The sequence below is a fragment of the Cryptomeria japonica genome, chromosome 7 (genome assembly GCF_030272615.1).
Source record: "Cryptomeria japonica chromosome 7, Sugi_1.0, whole genome shotgun sequence".
NCBI classification, from domain to species: domain Eukaryota; kingdom Viridiplantae; phylum Streptophyta; class Pinopsida; order Cupressales; family Cupressaceae; genus Cryptomeria; species Cryptomeria japonica.
The window spans coordinates 126,096,993-126,112,471 of NC_081411.1; the positions used below are offsets into that span (position 1 = coordinate 126,096,993).

General features: G+C 38.5%; 1 protein-coding gene across 1 annotated transcript in view; it reads left to right on the top strand.

Annotated features, from left to right (window-relative positions):
* Positions 1–1,401: 1,401 nt before the first annotated feature.
* LOC131057971 (uncharacterized) overlaps positions 1,402–15,479 on the top strand; it is an 85,556-nt gene continuing 71,478 nt past the window's right edge. The window contains exon 1 of the mRNA XM_057992047.2: positions 1,402–2,125. Within this exon, the coding sequence (XP_057848030.2) occupies positions 1,559–2,125 (567 nt within the window). The 5' untranslated portion in view covers positions 1,402–1,558. The remainder of the gene's footprint in view (positions 2,126–15,479) is intronic.

A 15,479-nucleotide genomic window follows, 5' to 3' on the forward strand; every position in this document is an offset into this window, starting at 1 on the left:
TTGCCTAGATTGAATTTCGCCTCTTTGCGTATATTTGCTCATTCGTCCTTTCGCCCATTCATGTATATCCACCTTATATGCAAATGAGAAGACCAACTCCCTTTTATACATGCCTCAGAGGATTAATTCATTTCACCAAAGGCTGACATCGAGGAGATTTGAAATCCTGAAATGTAGATGAGGCTGGGGGGACCTATCCTAGGGCCACCCTAAGAGGGGGGGGGGGGAAATGGGTGCCATGCCCCTGTCTTGCCCTATCTTGGGGCCTGGACAGGGTCCCGAGGCTATCTCATGGCTCAAACAGGAAGGACTCAGGGGTGAAGGTGCAGAAAGGGGTATCGGTTGGAAAAAGACATACTGTCGCCAAAGTGAGGGCCTCGAATTTGGTAAAAATTGCTAGGGTCGCAATTTTATGACACTAAAATTACATTTCAAGGTATCTTATAGATAGAGCTACACCCTATATGCATAAGAATGCACAAGACTAACATTACTACCTCCAATTTTATCTCCAATGACATAATACCAAAATGTAAGAAATTAAATTCTATTCCAACTATACCATCTTCTCCCTACCCTTCTCTAATTATCAACATCAAAATGTTAAAAATAAACATACTATATTTTACCTTCACCTTTCTCCTATGCATCCTCTCTACTACTTATATAGAATGATGCCAATCTCAATATCTCTGTAGTTTTCTAATACTAAATTTAACAATTATTCTTTTAAATTCAAATACTAAGGGAAAAATTAGTTTACACTTAGTTATATCTCTTGAAGAGCATATGAACTAATTGTTTAGTTAAGAATTAACTTGCATAAGCTTCAATACAAAATTGGAAGGTGGAAAAGGTAAAAAGAAAATTGGGAAGAGATAGTTTGAGTTTTTTTGTTCTTCTACGATAGTGAAATTAGCAAAATGACACTTTTTTTATTGCAATGTCTATAAAGACATCATGCTCAACTATGCTAGTATTTTGATTGATGCTCTTCTATACAATTTTTTTGTATCGAGGAGACCATTGAAAAAGTTAGAATTGACAAGTAGGAGATATTTTCAACTTGATATTACTATTAAGATTCAACTATGTAAAACTCATTATCACTTTGAACAAGAGAAGGCATAAAAGACAAAACTTGATTGATGTGGCTGATTGTTCCATAGACTCTTTTTTTTACCTCATTAACATTTTTTCATTTCTATTTTCAAAAACTCTCTAAAGAATTTGATTTTTTTTTAATTGAAACAAAACAAGATATTTACGTGCTTTGAAACTTATTCAATTTTTTAAAAAACCTATAGAAATGCCCATCGAACAACGTTCCGCAACGGTACTAATGTGCTTCAAAATCTTGCAAAAGAAGGAACCGAAAATTTAAAAAACTGTAGCCATCTACTTGTCCAGCTAAATATATTAATATTAAGGATTAGCGATCTAAACGGTAACCATATCTAACCCCTACGAAAATAGAATTGTAGTCCTTTTAAAACTAAATCAGTGCCCATCCTCCTTGCCGTAGGCGGATTTCAAGTTTTACGAATCCTCCAGAGATATGGAAGAATGCAATTCAGAAGCTTGCCTAACTCAGATCACTCAATGCCCCAATTTTTCACCTCCACAAAACGGCCACAATAATATCAAGAAGAGACAATTGCCACAATGGATGTTGGGAGTCACAGGCGTAGAAGCGGCATCTAAAACGGAAACAATCACAGGAAATCGGGCTAAAAAATCCCAACTATCTGCTGATGAAAATGGTTCGTCTAATGGAAGAATTCAGGAAGAAAGACGACCCAAAAGAGCTGCCGATAGACCCCCAAAACGTGCAGGCTCTTCTAGCACAAAGAGGACCGCCAAAAGAGGGGTAGGAATCGAAAGTGGGGGTAATTCAGCTGCCGAAGATGATGCTAAGAGAGTGTCCAAGGAAAGAAAACAAATTGGGTCTAGAAAGGGCGCACCTAGAGTCAGGAGGAAGATGAAGGATCCGCAATTTGAGAGTGATATTCAGGAAGATCACATATCTGATATTGAAGACGATATTGAGGACCCATCTGAGGGTATTTCTATTGAAAATGGGCTGGACTTGAGTGTGGAAGATCTACTCAGCATGGCCAAGCAGGTAGCTTTTTTTTTCCTTTTCTTTAGGGTTTTAGCCTTCATCTTGGATAATTTTTTTTATTTTCTTGATAAATATTTTATGAGGTAACGGGTAAGCTTGAGTGAATCTGACTCTGACTCTGAAGATCTTGTGTTGGAGTGGAGGGAGGAAATGGACTAGAGTTCTTGAATCTGGAGAGGATATAGAAAGAGTAGGGTATGTGTATCGCATAGTGTAAACATGATCAGGTGGATTGTTTGGTCTTATATGTTATAAGGTTCACATTAGTCTAGGCACAGTTAGTTGTACTCAGGGGCCTTTCCTCTTTCTTTATTGACATTGTATAAGGCAAGCTTGAACCGCATTCATAATGTTTTTTGGCATGGATTATGCCAACTTTTTAATTATGAAATATACCAGCTTCTGAAACTTTTGCAATTCTTATCAGCAAATATACATATAATAATACTTTAAAAAAAATGAAGATAACCTTACAGACTCAATTCTTAGGGTTTAGAGAATCTATGCTAATTCTAAGGACAATGATGATAATGAATAGTGCTTTGATAGACAAACTCCTTCAAACCAACCTTTGCTTCATCATAATCACAACAATTACACAAAACTGATGTGATCTCCTAAGGTAATGAATGATTTTCATTATCGCAAATACTCATACAAATACCCAATACTAGCACAACTTGAACAAATATCCACAATCGAACATAGCCACAATAACAAGGTTTAGGCTAACTTTACACTTTAGCTTACAATCAACAAACCACAAAAAGTAGGAACCAAGGAATTCATCACATATCATCGCATTTCTCCGTTAAGGTCAATGAACTTTAATTAAACTTAGAGAAGTAGAAACCATGCAACATGTTGAAATAACACACAAAATCCACCATATCTTCAATGAAAATAGTATTTTTATTCCATCGTCATGGCAACAGTCTCTGTCTTCCCTTCTACTCTACTCTAACTTGAATTTTCTTCTTCTACTGAACTATTCAACTATTGTCTATAAGCCCTTGCAAATGAGAAGGTTGAGCCTTATATAGACTTTCAATTACAATTTAAAGGTTAGGATTGAACCAAAAAACCCTAATTAGGGTTCGTTAACACTAACTCCTCTTTGACCAATGAGAAAATTACATTCGCTTGTTTACACGTCCTTCTAGGACCAATAGGAAATAAGTTGTAATTTCCATCTTTCTTTGACTAAGTTCAATGAATCTGGACGCTTTGACTAGGAATCATTTGAGTGGTGGATGAAGGTGAGTTGTCGCCACCTCAACTACTTGCATGCCTTGTAGACTTGATACCTCATTGCAAGCAATATCTCTTGATACTCAACATCAACATGTGGCCTTTGACTGATTGTGATGGGTCATATTCCAAAATTGCATTATCTTCTAACTTTGATTAACTCTTTTGAAACTATCTATTTGAGAGATGCATTCCATTGTGCATTTCATCTTCTTTTGTTGCCTTCATGATGCCAATGCTCGATCTTCATGTGTGGTCGTTGCAAGTGTATCCTCCTTCCGCATTTGCAATGATTCTCTTTCGTTATGATGGATTGATCTTCTTTTCAAGTGGCAAATTCTTTCTTCATTAGTATGCTGATGAATCCATGCATTGCATTGAATGTGTTGATCTTGTCTTGATGTAACGAAGGGCATCTCCTTGAATGTCTTGATTCACACGTCCATCTTTGTCTTTCACTATCCCCCTTTTGAATGTGTTGATGTCTTCTTTTGCATCGTTGAGTTATCTTCTATCATGATGTTGACCTTGATGTTAGCCTCCTTTGCATTGTTGAGATGTCTTTCTTCACATGGTGAAGTCCTTCCTCATGTTGTGGTATCAGCTTCTTGCTGTTGAGATGTCCTTCTTTGCATGACTTGATCTCCTTTCATCCATCTTTCCTTGTAATTATTCCTGTCAAAAAGAAAGACAAAATATCTTAGATTGTACCAATTCATGATATCAAAACAGTATTACTAAGTTGCACAACATTGCTCCACAAATACTTCCCTTCAGTTCTGGAAATAGCACTTTTACCCTGTGAAATTCTTATTTCAGATCTGGAAATATTTAATATTCTGCTCTAGAAACTGATTTCAAACCCTCTCCAACTTCTTCCTTGTTGGCTTTGATCATCAACACCTTGCACTTACAAATACTTGATTGGATTTATGTCTTGTGGCTGTAAGCTACCTTCACAATTGCTGGTAAAGTTTGCTCTTCTCCCTTTTCGCAGGTCTGCTCCTTATCTCTGTTTGAATGGATTGGAATTGAATGGCGAGAATGAATAAGCACCACCTTGCATTTACATGCATTGAGGAAGTGATTAGGTTGGCCTTAGCAAGGTTTTCTGAATTTTAATTAAATTAAATGTTTCTAAAGAGATTATAGCCTTCCTCAAAGTCGGCTACCACCACGTTTCCAGCCTCAGACACTCCTCACACGCCTTGCACCATAAGGTAGCCAACTTGAATAAACAAGCATTCACCCCTTCATTTTTGGAATTTTTTTGCCTTTATGCACAATTTCGGGTTTCATCAGCTCTCATGTTGATTTCGGAATTTCTACATGCTCATGTAGGATTTTGGACTTTTCACCCTGTCATGTAGGATTTTGGGTTTTTCGAGCTCCCATGCATGAATTTGGGTTTTAGGGGTCCTCATGCACAAGATTAGGATTATGTAGTGCTCATGTAAGATTTCTGGTATTACTCACCTCCACGTAAGATTTAGGGATTTTGAGCACTTAATGTATAAAATCGGGATATTGCAGTGCTCATGCATAGATGGTGGGCTTGTGCAGTGCTCACCCATACTTCAAAACTTCAAGTTCGACAACCTCTTGCACTTGTTTTCGAAAATTTAAGTCTTTTGTGCAATCAATCTTGGAGTTGCAAGGGGTTTCATGCACGCTCAACACAACGTTGCAACCTTCAATCAAGCAAAATCATACCCTATGCAAACAAACTACACTTTTGCAACCTCAAGCAACCATTACACCTAATCATGTATTTGGATCAAAGATGAAGAGTAACTTAGTAGAATATGGCGGGATTGCAAGTGAACCTTGCAATAATCACAACTTTACCTTTCAACTCACCTCTTGGCCATGGAAAAATGAACTGAACTCCTCCTTCAAAGGTTAAAGACTTACACTACTGCCAAGATAACACTAAACACGCAAAACACTTAACCAAGCCAGTGAAAAGAGGGGTCCCCATTTGCAATGGGCGATGTGTGAAAACGTCAGTTCCCCTTGTGATTATCCAGTCTAGTATATATGCCTCCTCCTTATGTAATTTGGTGATGCCCAAACGCCTCTTCTGATATGCGCAGGTAAAAGCTTAGTGCTTGTGCTTGGATGTATTCTGATGCCTATATGCTTGCTGCCATATAATTGTTCGCAGTGTGCAGAGATATCGCTTTTAGTTTGTAGCAGCTGCAATGATTAGTCTGCACAATGAAAGCTGTTTGAAATTGACAAAGATGAGTCAAGCCGGGTTTGCGTCCTGCTTGACTAGTAGCCTCCTAGGTTTGCATCCAGGAAACTATGCATTTGTTTAATGCAAGCTGAAAATGAAATGCTTCAATGCCAAGATCTCCTCCCGGTCCCCCTCCCGGTCCCCTATTAATACTGGCCTTACATAGGTCGACCTCAAAGAAGAAACTGACTTACATTGGTTGGGACTGTTAGTTTTAACTAGGGTGAAGAGCGGATTCCACCCTTAAGGGCTGGGCCCTTTATCTTGAAAGGGTAACGTGTACCCTTTAGGGCTGGGCCCTTCTCACACGCCACTCTTCAATAGGGTCGACCCTATAACTCACACATCATGATATGCCTCTCTCCATATGAAACGTGTTAAGGGAAAAGAAATTAATAAATAAAATGTTTATTACAAGCCGAATACAAAGGTGAATATCTTCAGCAAAGTGCGAACTCCATTAGCTGCTCTCTGCTGTTAGGGGAGTGCTCTTCATCATGCAATCTGACAGTTGAAGGACCTGCTTTTCTGAAGTTGGTCCCAATCACAGCTGAAGACATACATTTCATCCATCTGCTATTCAAGGTCAAATCTGTTAAATTTTAATGATCAGATTAGATTGACAGTAAATCAAACATAAATGCACAGAATATATCATGGGGAAACCTTCCCCTAGAAGGTGAAAAACCCAATAGTGAATGTCTCTAATTATATTTATCAAATAAGGATATGATTTTACAAGATTGCTTCACTTCTTGAAGCTATATGAATAAGTCAATCACTCTAGACTGTTGTGATATAATCCGAACTCCTGTAGAATTCTCAGACTGCAGAAGAATGAATGATGATCTTCGATCTGACTTGAATATATTACATAATCTGCAGATGGAGGAGGTTGATCTGCTGTAGGATGAATTCGATCCACTGAAGGTCTGACAATTCGATCTGCTTCAATCTACTTATAGTATATGATCTGATGATTGTATATATTAAATCGTACTGTTGGAATGTGTGGCGGATTGAACTATATATCAATATCAAACAACACGACTTCTTCAAAGTCGGTACTTCCCAAACATCACGTCTTTCCTCAATGCTTAATTAACACGTCTCTTCGTTAAGGTGAGTTCGGTATTAGTTAGATATATTAATAAGCCGTTTCATTAATCTGCCAGTATAAATAAAATATCGGCATTATAGAATTCGAACTTTGAATTAAATGTGTAAGACCGAAAGGTCCTTCACGCATTTGATGGTAAAGAGTCGGTGCCGAGGATCCGACTGACGCTATCCATCAACACTCCCTCTTAGCTAGGGAGGAATCCTTCTCAATATCTGAGTCACATAGTGACATTCACCATGGCTACTCCCAGAGGGTGAGTAATCCACCATACCTACTCGCAGAGGGTGGAACAAGGGCTGAAACCTCAAACTCCTCTTCATAGAGAAGAATGCACAACAAGGGCTAGTACCTCAAACTTCTCTCATAGAAGAATGCATAACAAGGGCTAATACCTCAAACTTCTCTCACAGAGAAGAATGCTCAACAAGGGCTGATACCTCAAATTTCTCTCACAGAGAAGAATGCATAACAAGGGCTAATACCTCAAACTTCTCTCACAGAGAAGAATGCATGACAAGGGCTTGCACCTCAAACTTCTCTCATAGAGAAGAATGCATTATAATACATATCAAGTAATTACTGATGCTGAGACTCCCTCTCAGCAAGAGCTTCATTTTCCACAATTCCAAGCTTGTCTTGAAAATGCACAAATTTCACTCTTGCAAGAGGCTTGGTGAAAATGTCGGCCGACTTGTCCTCAGTACAAATGTATCTCAACTAAACAACATTCCTTTGTACCATATTTTTGATATAGTGGTATTGATTCTCTACATGCTTAGTTTTGTCATGAAATATTGGATCGACTGAAAGCTTTACACAACTTTGATTATCACAATGTATGATAGTAGGCTCCAGTGATTGACCAAACAGTCCTGCAAGGAGCTTACAAAGTCACACTGCTTCACGAGTTGCTACACATGCTGCAATATATTCTTTCTCTGCAGTGCTTAGGGCTACTGAAGACTGCTTCCTTCTACACTAGGAAATCATAGCAGATCCCAAACTGAAACAACAACCAGAAGTGCTCTTCCGATCAGTAACACTCCTTGCCCAATCAAATTCAGAATATCCTTCAAGAATCAGGTCCATATTGGAAGAGTATTTCAAGCCATATCCAACTGTGCCACACAAGTATCTCAAGATATGCTTGACTGCAACTAGGTGTATCTGTCTAGGTTCACTCATGAACTGACTAAGTGCACTTACTGCATAACAAATATCTGGTCTAGTGTTAACTAGATACATCAGGGACCCAATCAATTGCCTGTACATAGTAGGGTCCACAAGTTCTGAACTAGCTGCGGCTTCCCTTAATTTCTTCAAGTTAGTTTCCATGGGTGTGGACATGGATTTACAATTAGTCATCCCAAATCTCTTCAAGATGTCGATGGTGTATTTACCTTGACTTAGGATAATCTCATTGGGCCTCTGCCACACCTCCAACCCTAGAAAGAAGTGCATAAGTCCTTCATCTCAAATTCTAAAGTCAGCTCCTTCTTACATCTAGTAATGAGATGATCTTCTCCGGTAATAAATAAATCATCAACATAAAGTACCAAGATCAACATATCACCATTGAATACTTTGAAGTAAAGATTTGGATCAACATCATTTTTGTAGAAACCCAAACCCACTAAGTATCTATCAATTCTTTCGTACCAAGCCCGAGGAGCCTGTTTAAGACCATATAGGGCTTTCTTCAATTTACACACATGAGACTCTTTCCCATGAATCACGAACCCCTCAGGTTGCTCGATGTAGACTTCTTCTTCAATCACACCATTGAGAAAAGCAGTCTTCACATCCATCTGATGCAACTTCCATCCTTTAGCTGCTGCAATAGTAATGATGGTTCTAATGGAAGTATAACGAGCAACAGGGGCAAATGTTTCTTAGTAGTCTATTCCTTCTTGTTGGGAAAAACCACGAGCCACAAATCTAGCTTTGTACTTTTCAATGCCGCCATCAGTTGCATGTTTTATCTTGAACAACCACTTGGAAGATACAACAGACTTCTTCTGGTCTAGGCACAATATCCCACACATGGTTCTTGAGAATGGATTGATACTCTTCGTCCATAGCATCTTTCCAAACTTGTTGATTTGAGGTTTCTTCTACACTAGACGGTTCAGATTCAATAAGATTACACATTAATGCAACATAACCAAAGAATCTTTGTGGTCTTTTGCTTTCCCTGAATGTGCCTCTAGGAGCAGCAAACTGTTCTGCTTCCTGCATAGTGTTTCGTGCCCAAAGAGGTCTCTTTCGAGACAACAATATCCCTAGGCCCATCAATGGGATCCAAGGGTTCAATTGGATCATTGCTTATAGCAGGTTCTGTGGACTCCCTCTGAACCTCAGGAGTATGGTCAACATCCATGTCTTGAGGAGTCTCATCATCTATCTCCATGCGTGAGCCCTTTGATTTTCTGAATGCAACATCTTCCTCAAATGTGACATCCCTGCTAACCTCTATTTTCTTTTGACCAGGAATGTAAACACGATAGGCTTTGGAGGTTTCATTGTAGCCTACAAATATTCCTCTCTTGCTAGAAGGCTCCAACTTGGTTCTTTTGTCCTTGGGAATATGAACATACACAGGACAACCAAATATTCTCAGGTGACTGATATCAGGCTTCATACCTGAGAAGGCTTCTTCAGGAGTTATATTTTGTAATATCCGATGAGGACATCTATTTTGAATATACACTACTGTTCTAGAGGCTTTTGCCCATAGAAAAATTTGAAGGTCTTGATCATGAATCATAGCTTTTGTAGCTTCAACTATAGATCTGTTCTTTCTTTCAACAACCCCATTTTGTTGAGGGTTGTAAGGAACACAAAACTCCCTCTTGATCCTGCCTCAATACAGAAATCACGAAAGCTATCCGAGGTGTATTCACCTCCATTGTCAGACCTTAGAATTTTAATTTTCTTTCCAGTGATATTTTCTACAAGAGCTTTAAACTCTTTAATCCTACCTAGGACTTCATCAGACTCTTTAGACCTTAAGAAATAAATCCAAGTCTTCCTAGAGTAGTCATCTATAAAAGTTACATAATACAAACATCCACTTAGGGATGGAATTGACATTGGACCACATAAATCTGAATGTACAAGATCTAGTATTTCTTTAGACCTACTTTCACTGCTATGGAAATGACTTTTAACATTTTTACCCATAGCACAACCTTTACAAGTACCACCATCATTTACATGAATGAGTTTAGGAATACCTTTTACCATCTTCTCCAAAGATGGGAGAGCCCTGAAGTGAAGATGTCCAAGTCTTTTGTGCTAGAGTTCGCTGGAACTTGAAGAATCATGAATAAGTGCTTGAACTGGGAGAGTGGAGAGTTTGTATAAGCTCTCATGACAATTTCTGATCACACGAGCAGCCTTGATGTTGGAGTTCTTAGGCCAAGCAAGAACTCTTCCTTCAGAAAATGCAATTTAATATCCCTTATCCTCCAAAGCTGAAATGGATACTAGGTTCCTCTTGATCCTTGGAATGAACAATACATCACTTAGGTGTAGAGAAACCCCTGATTCAAGTTTTAGAGATGTAGCACCAATTCCTCTTACAGCATAGCGTGCATCATCTCCAATGATGACTTGGAGATGTGACTCTTTCTCTACTAAATCAGAAAGGTACTCCCGATGACTGGTGATATGTTGAGAGGCTCCACTATCAATTAACCATGTATCATTGTCCGTAGGAACATTGCTTGATAATGTTGATATTAAAAGAAAACCATTGGAGCTATCTTCAACATCCTTCTAAGATGAGACTTCATTGATGTTTGCTCCTTGATGATTAGGTCTTGTTAAACAATCCTTTGCAAAGTGACCAAACTTGTCACATCTAAAACACTGGATGCGAGAGAGATCTTTCTTCCTCTTCCTAGAATCAGGTGCATAATCTGATTTGAAATTTCTATTCCTTTTGAAGTTGCCCTTCTTCCAATACTTTCTCTTCTTGGTAGATTGAGCGGCAAGAACATGTGTATCTTCATTTTGAGAACTTTTGATGATTCCTCTGGCAGTCAATCTTGATTCTTCTTGAATACAATCTGCTCGAAGTCGATCAAACTTAGGTAATTTTGACCTTCCACTTATGCTTTGAATAAATGGCTCCCATGAATGAGGTAGACCATTCAAGGCTAGCATGACAAGGTCTTTATCTATCACTTGATCCCCAATTGCGCATAGTTGATCTCTCAATTCTGAAATTTTCATGAAGTAGGTGATGACTGAATCTCCTTTTGCATTTTTTACTTGGTGGAGTTGTTGTCTGAAGGCAAGAGCCCTACTTACATTATTAATCTCATATAAGCCCTCCAAGGTCTTAAACATATCTCTTGCAGTTGTCATCTTAGAGATGAGAGGCACCAAGTGATCCCTCACGGAGTCGATTAATATCTTCTTTGCCTTGATTACATTCTTCTTGAATTGCATTTTCTCCTCATGATCTTCTGGTTCGGATAAATCTTTTTCCTCTATGAATTGAAGAAGATCATTCTCTTCAAGTGTAATGAGCACTCTAAACTTCCATGAGGTGAAGTTAGATGCACCTTCAAGTCTATCTTCGACTTTAAGACCGTTCACCATTTTCGAGACTTAGAGATACTGCACGGGAGAGAGGAGAGAATACTTGGAAGTTGTTTAGAATCTGATCACGATCTTCTATCACTGTGCCTCTGATACCATGTTAAATTTTAATGATCAGATTAGATTGACAGTAAATCAAACATAAATGCAAAGAATATATCCTGGGAAAACCTACCCCTAGAAGGTGAAAAACCCAGCAGTGAATGTCTCTGATTATATTTATCAAATAAGGATATGGTTTTACAAGATTGCCTCACTTCTTGAAGCTATATGAATAAGTCAATCACTCTAGACTGTTGTGATATAATCCAAACTCCTGTAGAATTCTCAGACTGCAGAAGAATGAATGATGATCTTCGATCTGACTTGAATATATTACATAATTTGCAGATGGAGGAGGTTGATCTGCTGTAGGATGAATTCGATCCACTGAAGGTCTGACAATTCGATCTGCTTCAATCTACTTATAGTATATGATTTGATGATTGTATATATTAAATCGTACCATTGGAATGTGTGGCGGATTGAACTATATATCAATATCAAACAACACGACTTCTTCAAAGTCGGTACTTCCCAAACATCACGTCTTTCCTCAATGCTTAATTAACACGTCTCTTCGTTAAGGTGAGTTCGGTGTTAATTTAACACTTTCAGATTAACTAAAACTCAGAAAATCAGAATTTATTTACTAATTAGATTAATTAGATTAGAGATTTATAGTTTCAGATTTAACACAACAAAGAAAAATAAAGAAATAGAGACAAGACACAGCTACCCTGGGAAAACCTCCTAGGAGGAAAAACCCAGCCAGAAAAGGTCCTCAGATCTGATTATGGATTATAGTTATGCAAACATTACAACACTTATCTCATGTGCTTGTAGGTTCGGATTTTGTTGTCATTGGAGGTATGGTAGATCAAGGTGGCTGCCTTCAACATTTACTTGCTATTATGTGAGAGATGGATGCTGATGTTGCCTTAACCTAAATTGCAGACCTTCAAGGAATTCGTTGATTCCTTGTGATGGATTTCGCACCTCCTTCTAATGGCAAATGTATGTTGCTGTAGCTGTCATGATTTTGCACCTCCTTCTAAATGTATGTTGCTGTCATGTATTTCGCACCACCTTCAATATGTATGTTGCTGTCATGTATTTCGCACCACCTTCAATTTGCAGATTGCGTTAAGTGCAGATCTCTTGTGATACCTTGGAGTTCGCATTAGGCATATAGGTTTCGCATGAAGAAGCAGATTGAATTGATTTGATAATGATAAGATCTTCCCTTTACTTATATGTGGAGAGAAACCCTTTTGTGTAGGTCGGCTTCCTTTAGATTTAATTTAATTATATTTGTTTTACTTAATTGCCTTGTAGGTGGGGTCGGCCCTATTAGCAACACGTTGAGTGTTTTTAGGCTTGAGGTGTAGTTTAAGGTTGCCGTGAGGATAGGGCTTTGCCCTATACGTTTGGGAAAAGGGCCCAACCCTTTTGGGCGGATTCCAATGTTGCCTAAGGCAATTGGAATCCGCCATTCCCTAATTAATATCAACACTCCCTCTTAATTAGGGAGGAGAACCATAACTATAATCTTTCATCTTGCACACAAGCAAAGAATGGAATTACATAATATAATCTTCCAGCTTGCACATAAGCATAGACTGGATCCACCTTACATTGCTCGCAGAGGGTGGAGAGGATATTTTCTACCATCTTACATTGCCCGCAGAGGATGGTCAATAATTACTCTTCTCCCTGAGAAGATTACAATACCATCTTACATTGCCCACAAAGGATGGTTAACAATTACACTTCTCGCTGAGAAGATTACAATACCATCTTACATTGCCCGCAGAGGATGGTTAACAATTACACTTCTTGCTGAGAAGATTACAATACCATCTTACATTGCCCACAGAGGATGGTTAATAATTATACTTTTCCATGAGGAGATTACAATACCATCTTACATTGCCCGCAGAGGATGGTTAATATTTACACTTCCTTTTGAGAAGATTACAATACCACCTTACATTGCCCGCAGAGGGTGGTTTGATACAACATAATGAATTACTGAGATTGAGACTCCCTCTCAATTAAGGATTCATTTTCCACAATACCAAGTTTGTCCCTGAAGTACACAAACTTCACTTTGGATAGAGGCTTGGTGAGGATATCTGCAACCTGCTCATCAGTGCTGACGTACTTCAGCTGAATAGCACCTCTTTGTACCATATCCCAAATGAAATGATAATGGGTTTCCACATGTTTTGACCTGTCATGAAACACTGGATTGACAGACATTTTGATACAACTCTGATTATCATAGTGAATAACTGTAGGATCCCAAGGCTGACCAAACAGCCCAGCAAGAAGCTTACGAAACCACACAACTTCTCTAGAAGCTACACTTGCTGCAATATACTCAGCTTCAGCAGTACTCAATGCCACCGAGGATTGTTTTCTGCAAGCCCATGAGATCACTGCGGATCCCAAGCTAAAGCGAATACCAGAGGTACTTTTCTTGTCTTTGACACTTCCAGCCCAGTCTGCATCTGAATAACCTTCCAAGGTTATTGAAGTGTTAAGTGGATACTTCAGCCCAAAACCAACTGTGCCTCGTAGGTACCTTAGAATGTGTTTGGCTACGACAAGATGAACATGTTTGGGCATGCTCATAAACTGGCTGAGAGCATTCACAACAAAACATATGTCTGGTCTAGTGTTAACTAGATACATCAGTGATCCAATCAACTGCCGGTACTCTGATGGATCTGTAAAATCAGAGTTAGTTGCAGAAACACTTAACTTCTTTAAGTTAGATTCCATTGGAGTAGACATAGGTTTACAATCCATCATTCTAAATCTTTTCAAAATGTCAATAGTATACTTTCCTTGACTTAGAAAAATTTCGTTAGATCTTTGCCATACTTCTAGACCTAGAAAATAATGCATTAGACCTAAGTCTTTCATTTCAAATTCTGAAGCTAGTTCTTCCTTGCATCTAACAATAAGTTCATTTTTACCAGTAAGGAATAAGTCATCTACATATAGAACTAGAATTAGCATTTCATCATTGACTAACTTAAAGTATATGTTAGAGTCAGCACCATTTTTTATGAAAACCTAGACTTAACAAGTATTTATCAATTCTTTCACACCAAGCACGCGGAGCTTGTTTAAGGCCATACAGAGCTTTCTTCAACCTGCACACATGAGTTAATCTATCCTGAATCTCATAACCCTTAGGTCGTTCAATATAGACCTCTTCCTCAATGACACCATTAAGGAAGGCAATCTTAACATCCATCTGATGTAGTTTCCAGCCTCTAGTAGCAGCAATAGCTATTATTGTTCTAATAGAAGTATATCTAGCAACAGGAGCAAAAGTTTCTTCATAGTCTATGCCTTCCTTTTGAGAAAAACCACGAGCAACAAATCTAGCTTTATATTTTTCAATACTACCATCAGCATTATGTTTAATTTTAAATAACCATTTAGAGGAAACAACAGATTTACCTTTGGGTTTGGGCACAATATCCCAAACATCATTCTTGATGATTGACTGATATTCTTCATCCATAGCAATCTTCTAGGCATGATGATTCAAGGCTTCTTCAACATTGCAAGGTTCAGTTTCGATGAGATTGCACATCAATGCAACGTAGTTGGAGAATACTTGTGGTCTCTTAGTTTCACGGAAGGTGCCACTGGGGGCAGCAAATCTTTCGGCTTCTTGAATGGTGTTTCTTAACCCAAAGAGGCCTCTTTTTGGTAACGACAATGTCACTAGGAATGTCAGTGGGATTCATGGGCTCTGGTGGATCATTATGTTCATCTTGAGGTGGAGGTTCAACCAGCTCCCTCTGAATCTCAGGGTTAGTATCAACATTCATATCTTGATTGTCGTTAGCTTCATCAATAACAGAAGAACCTTTTTATTTCTTAAAAGCAATATCTTCTTCAAATGTAACATCCCTACTTACCTCAACATATCTTTGACCAAGGATGTATATCCTGAATGCCTTGGAGGATTCACTGTAGCCGACTAGCATGCTTTTCTTTCCGGAGGGATCCAACTTGGATCGCTTTTCCTTGGGTACATGAATATAAACGGGACTTCCAAA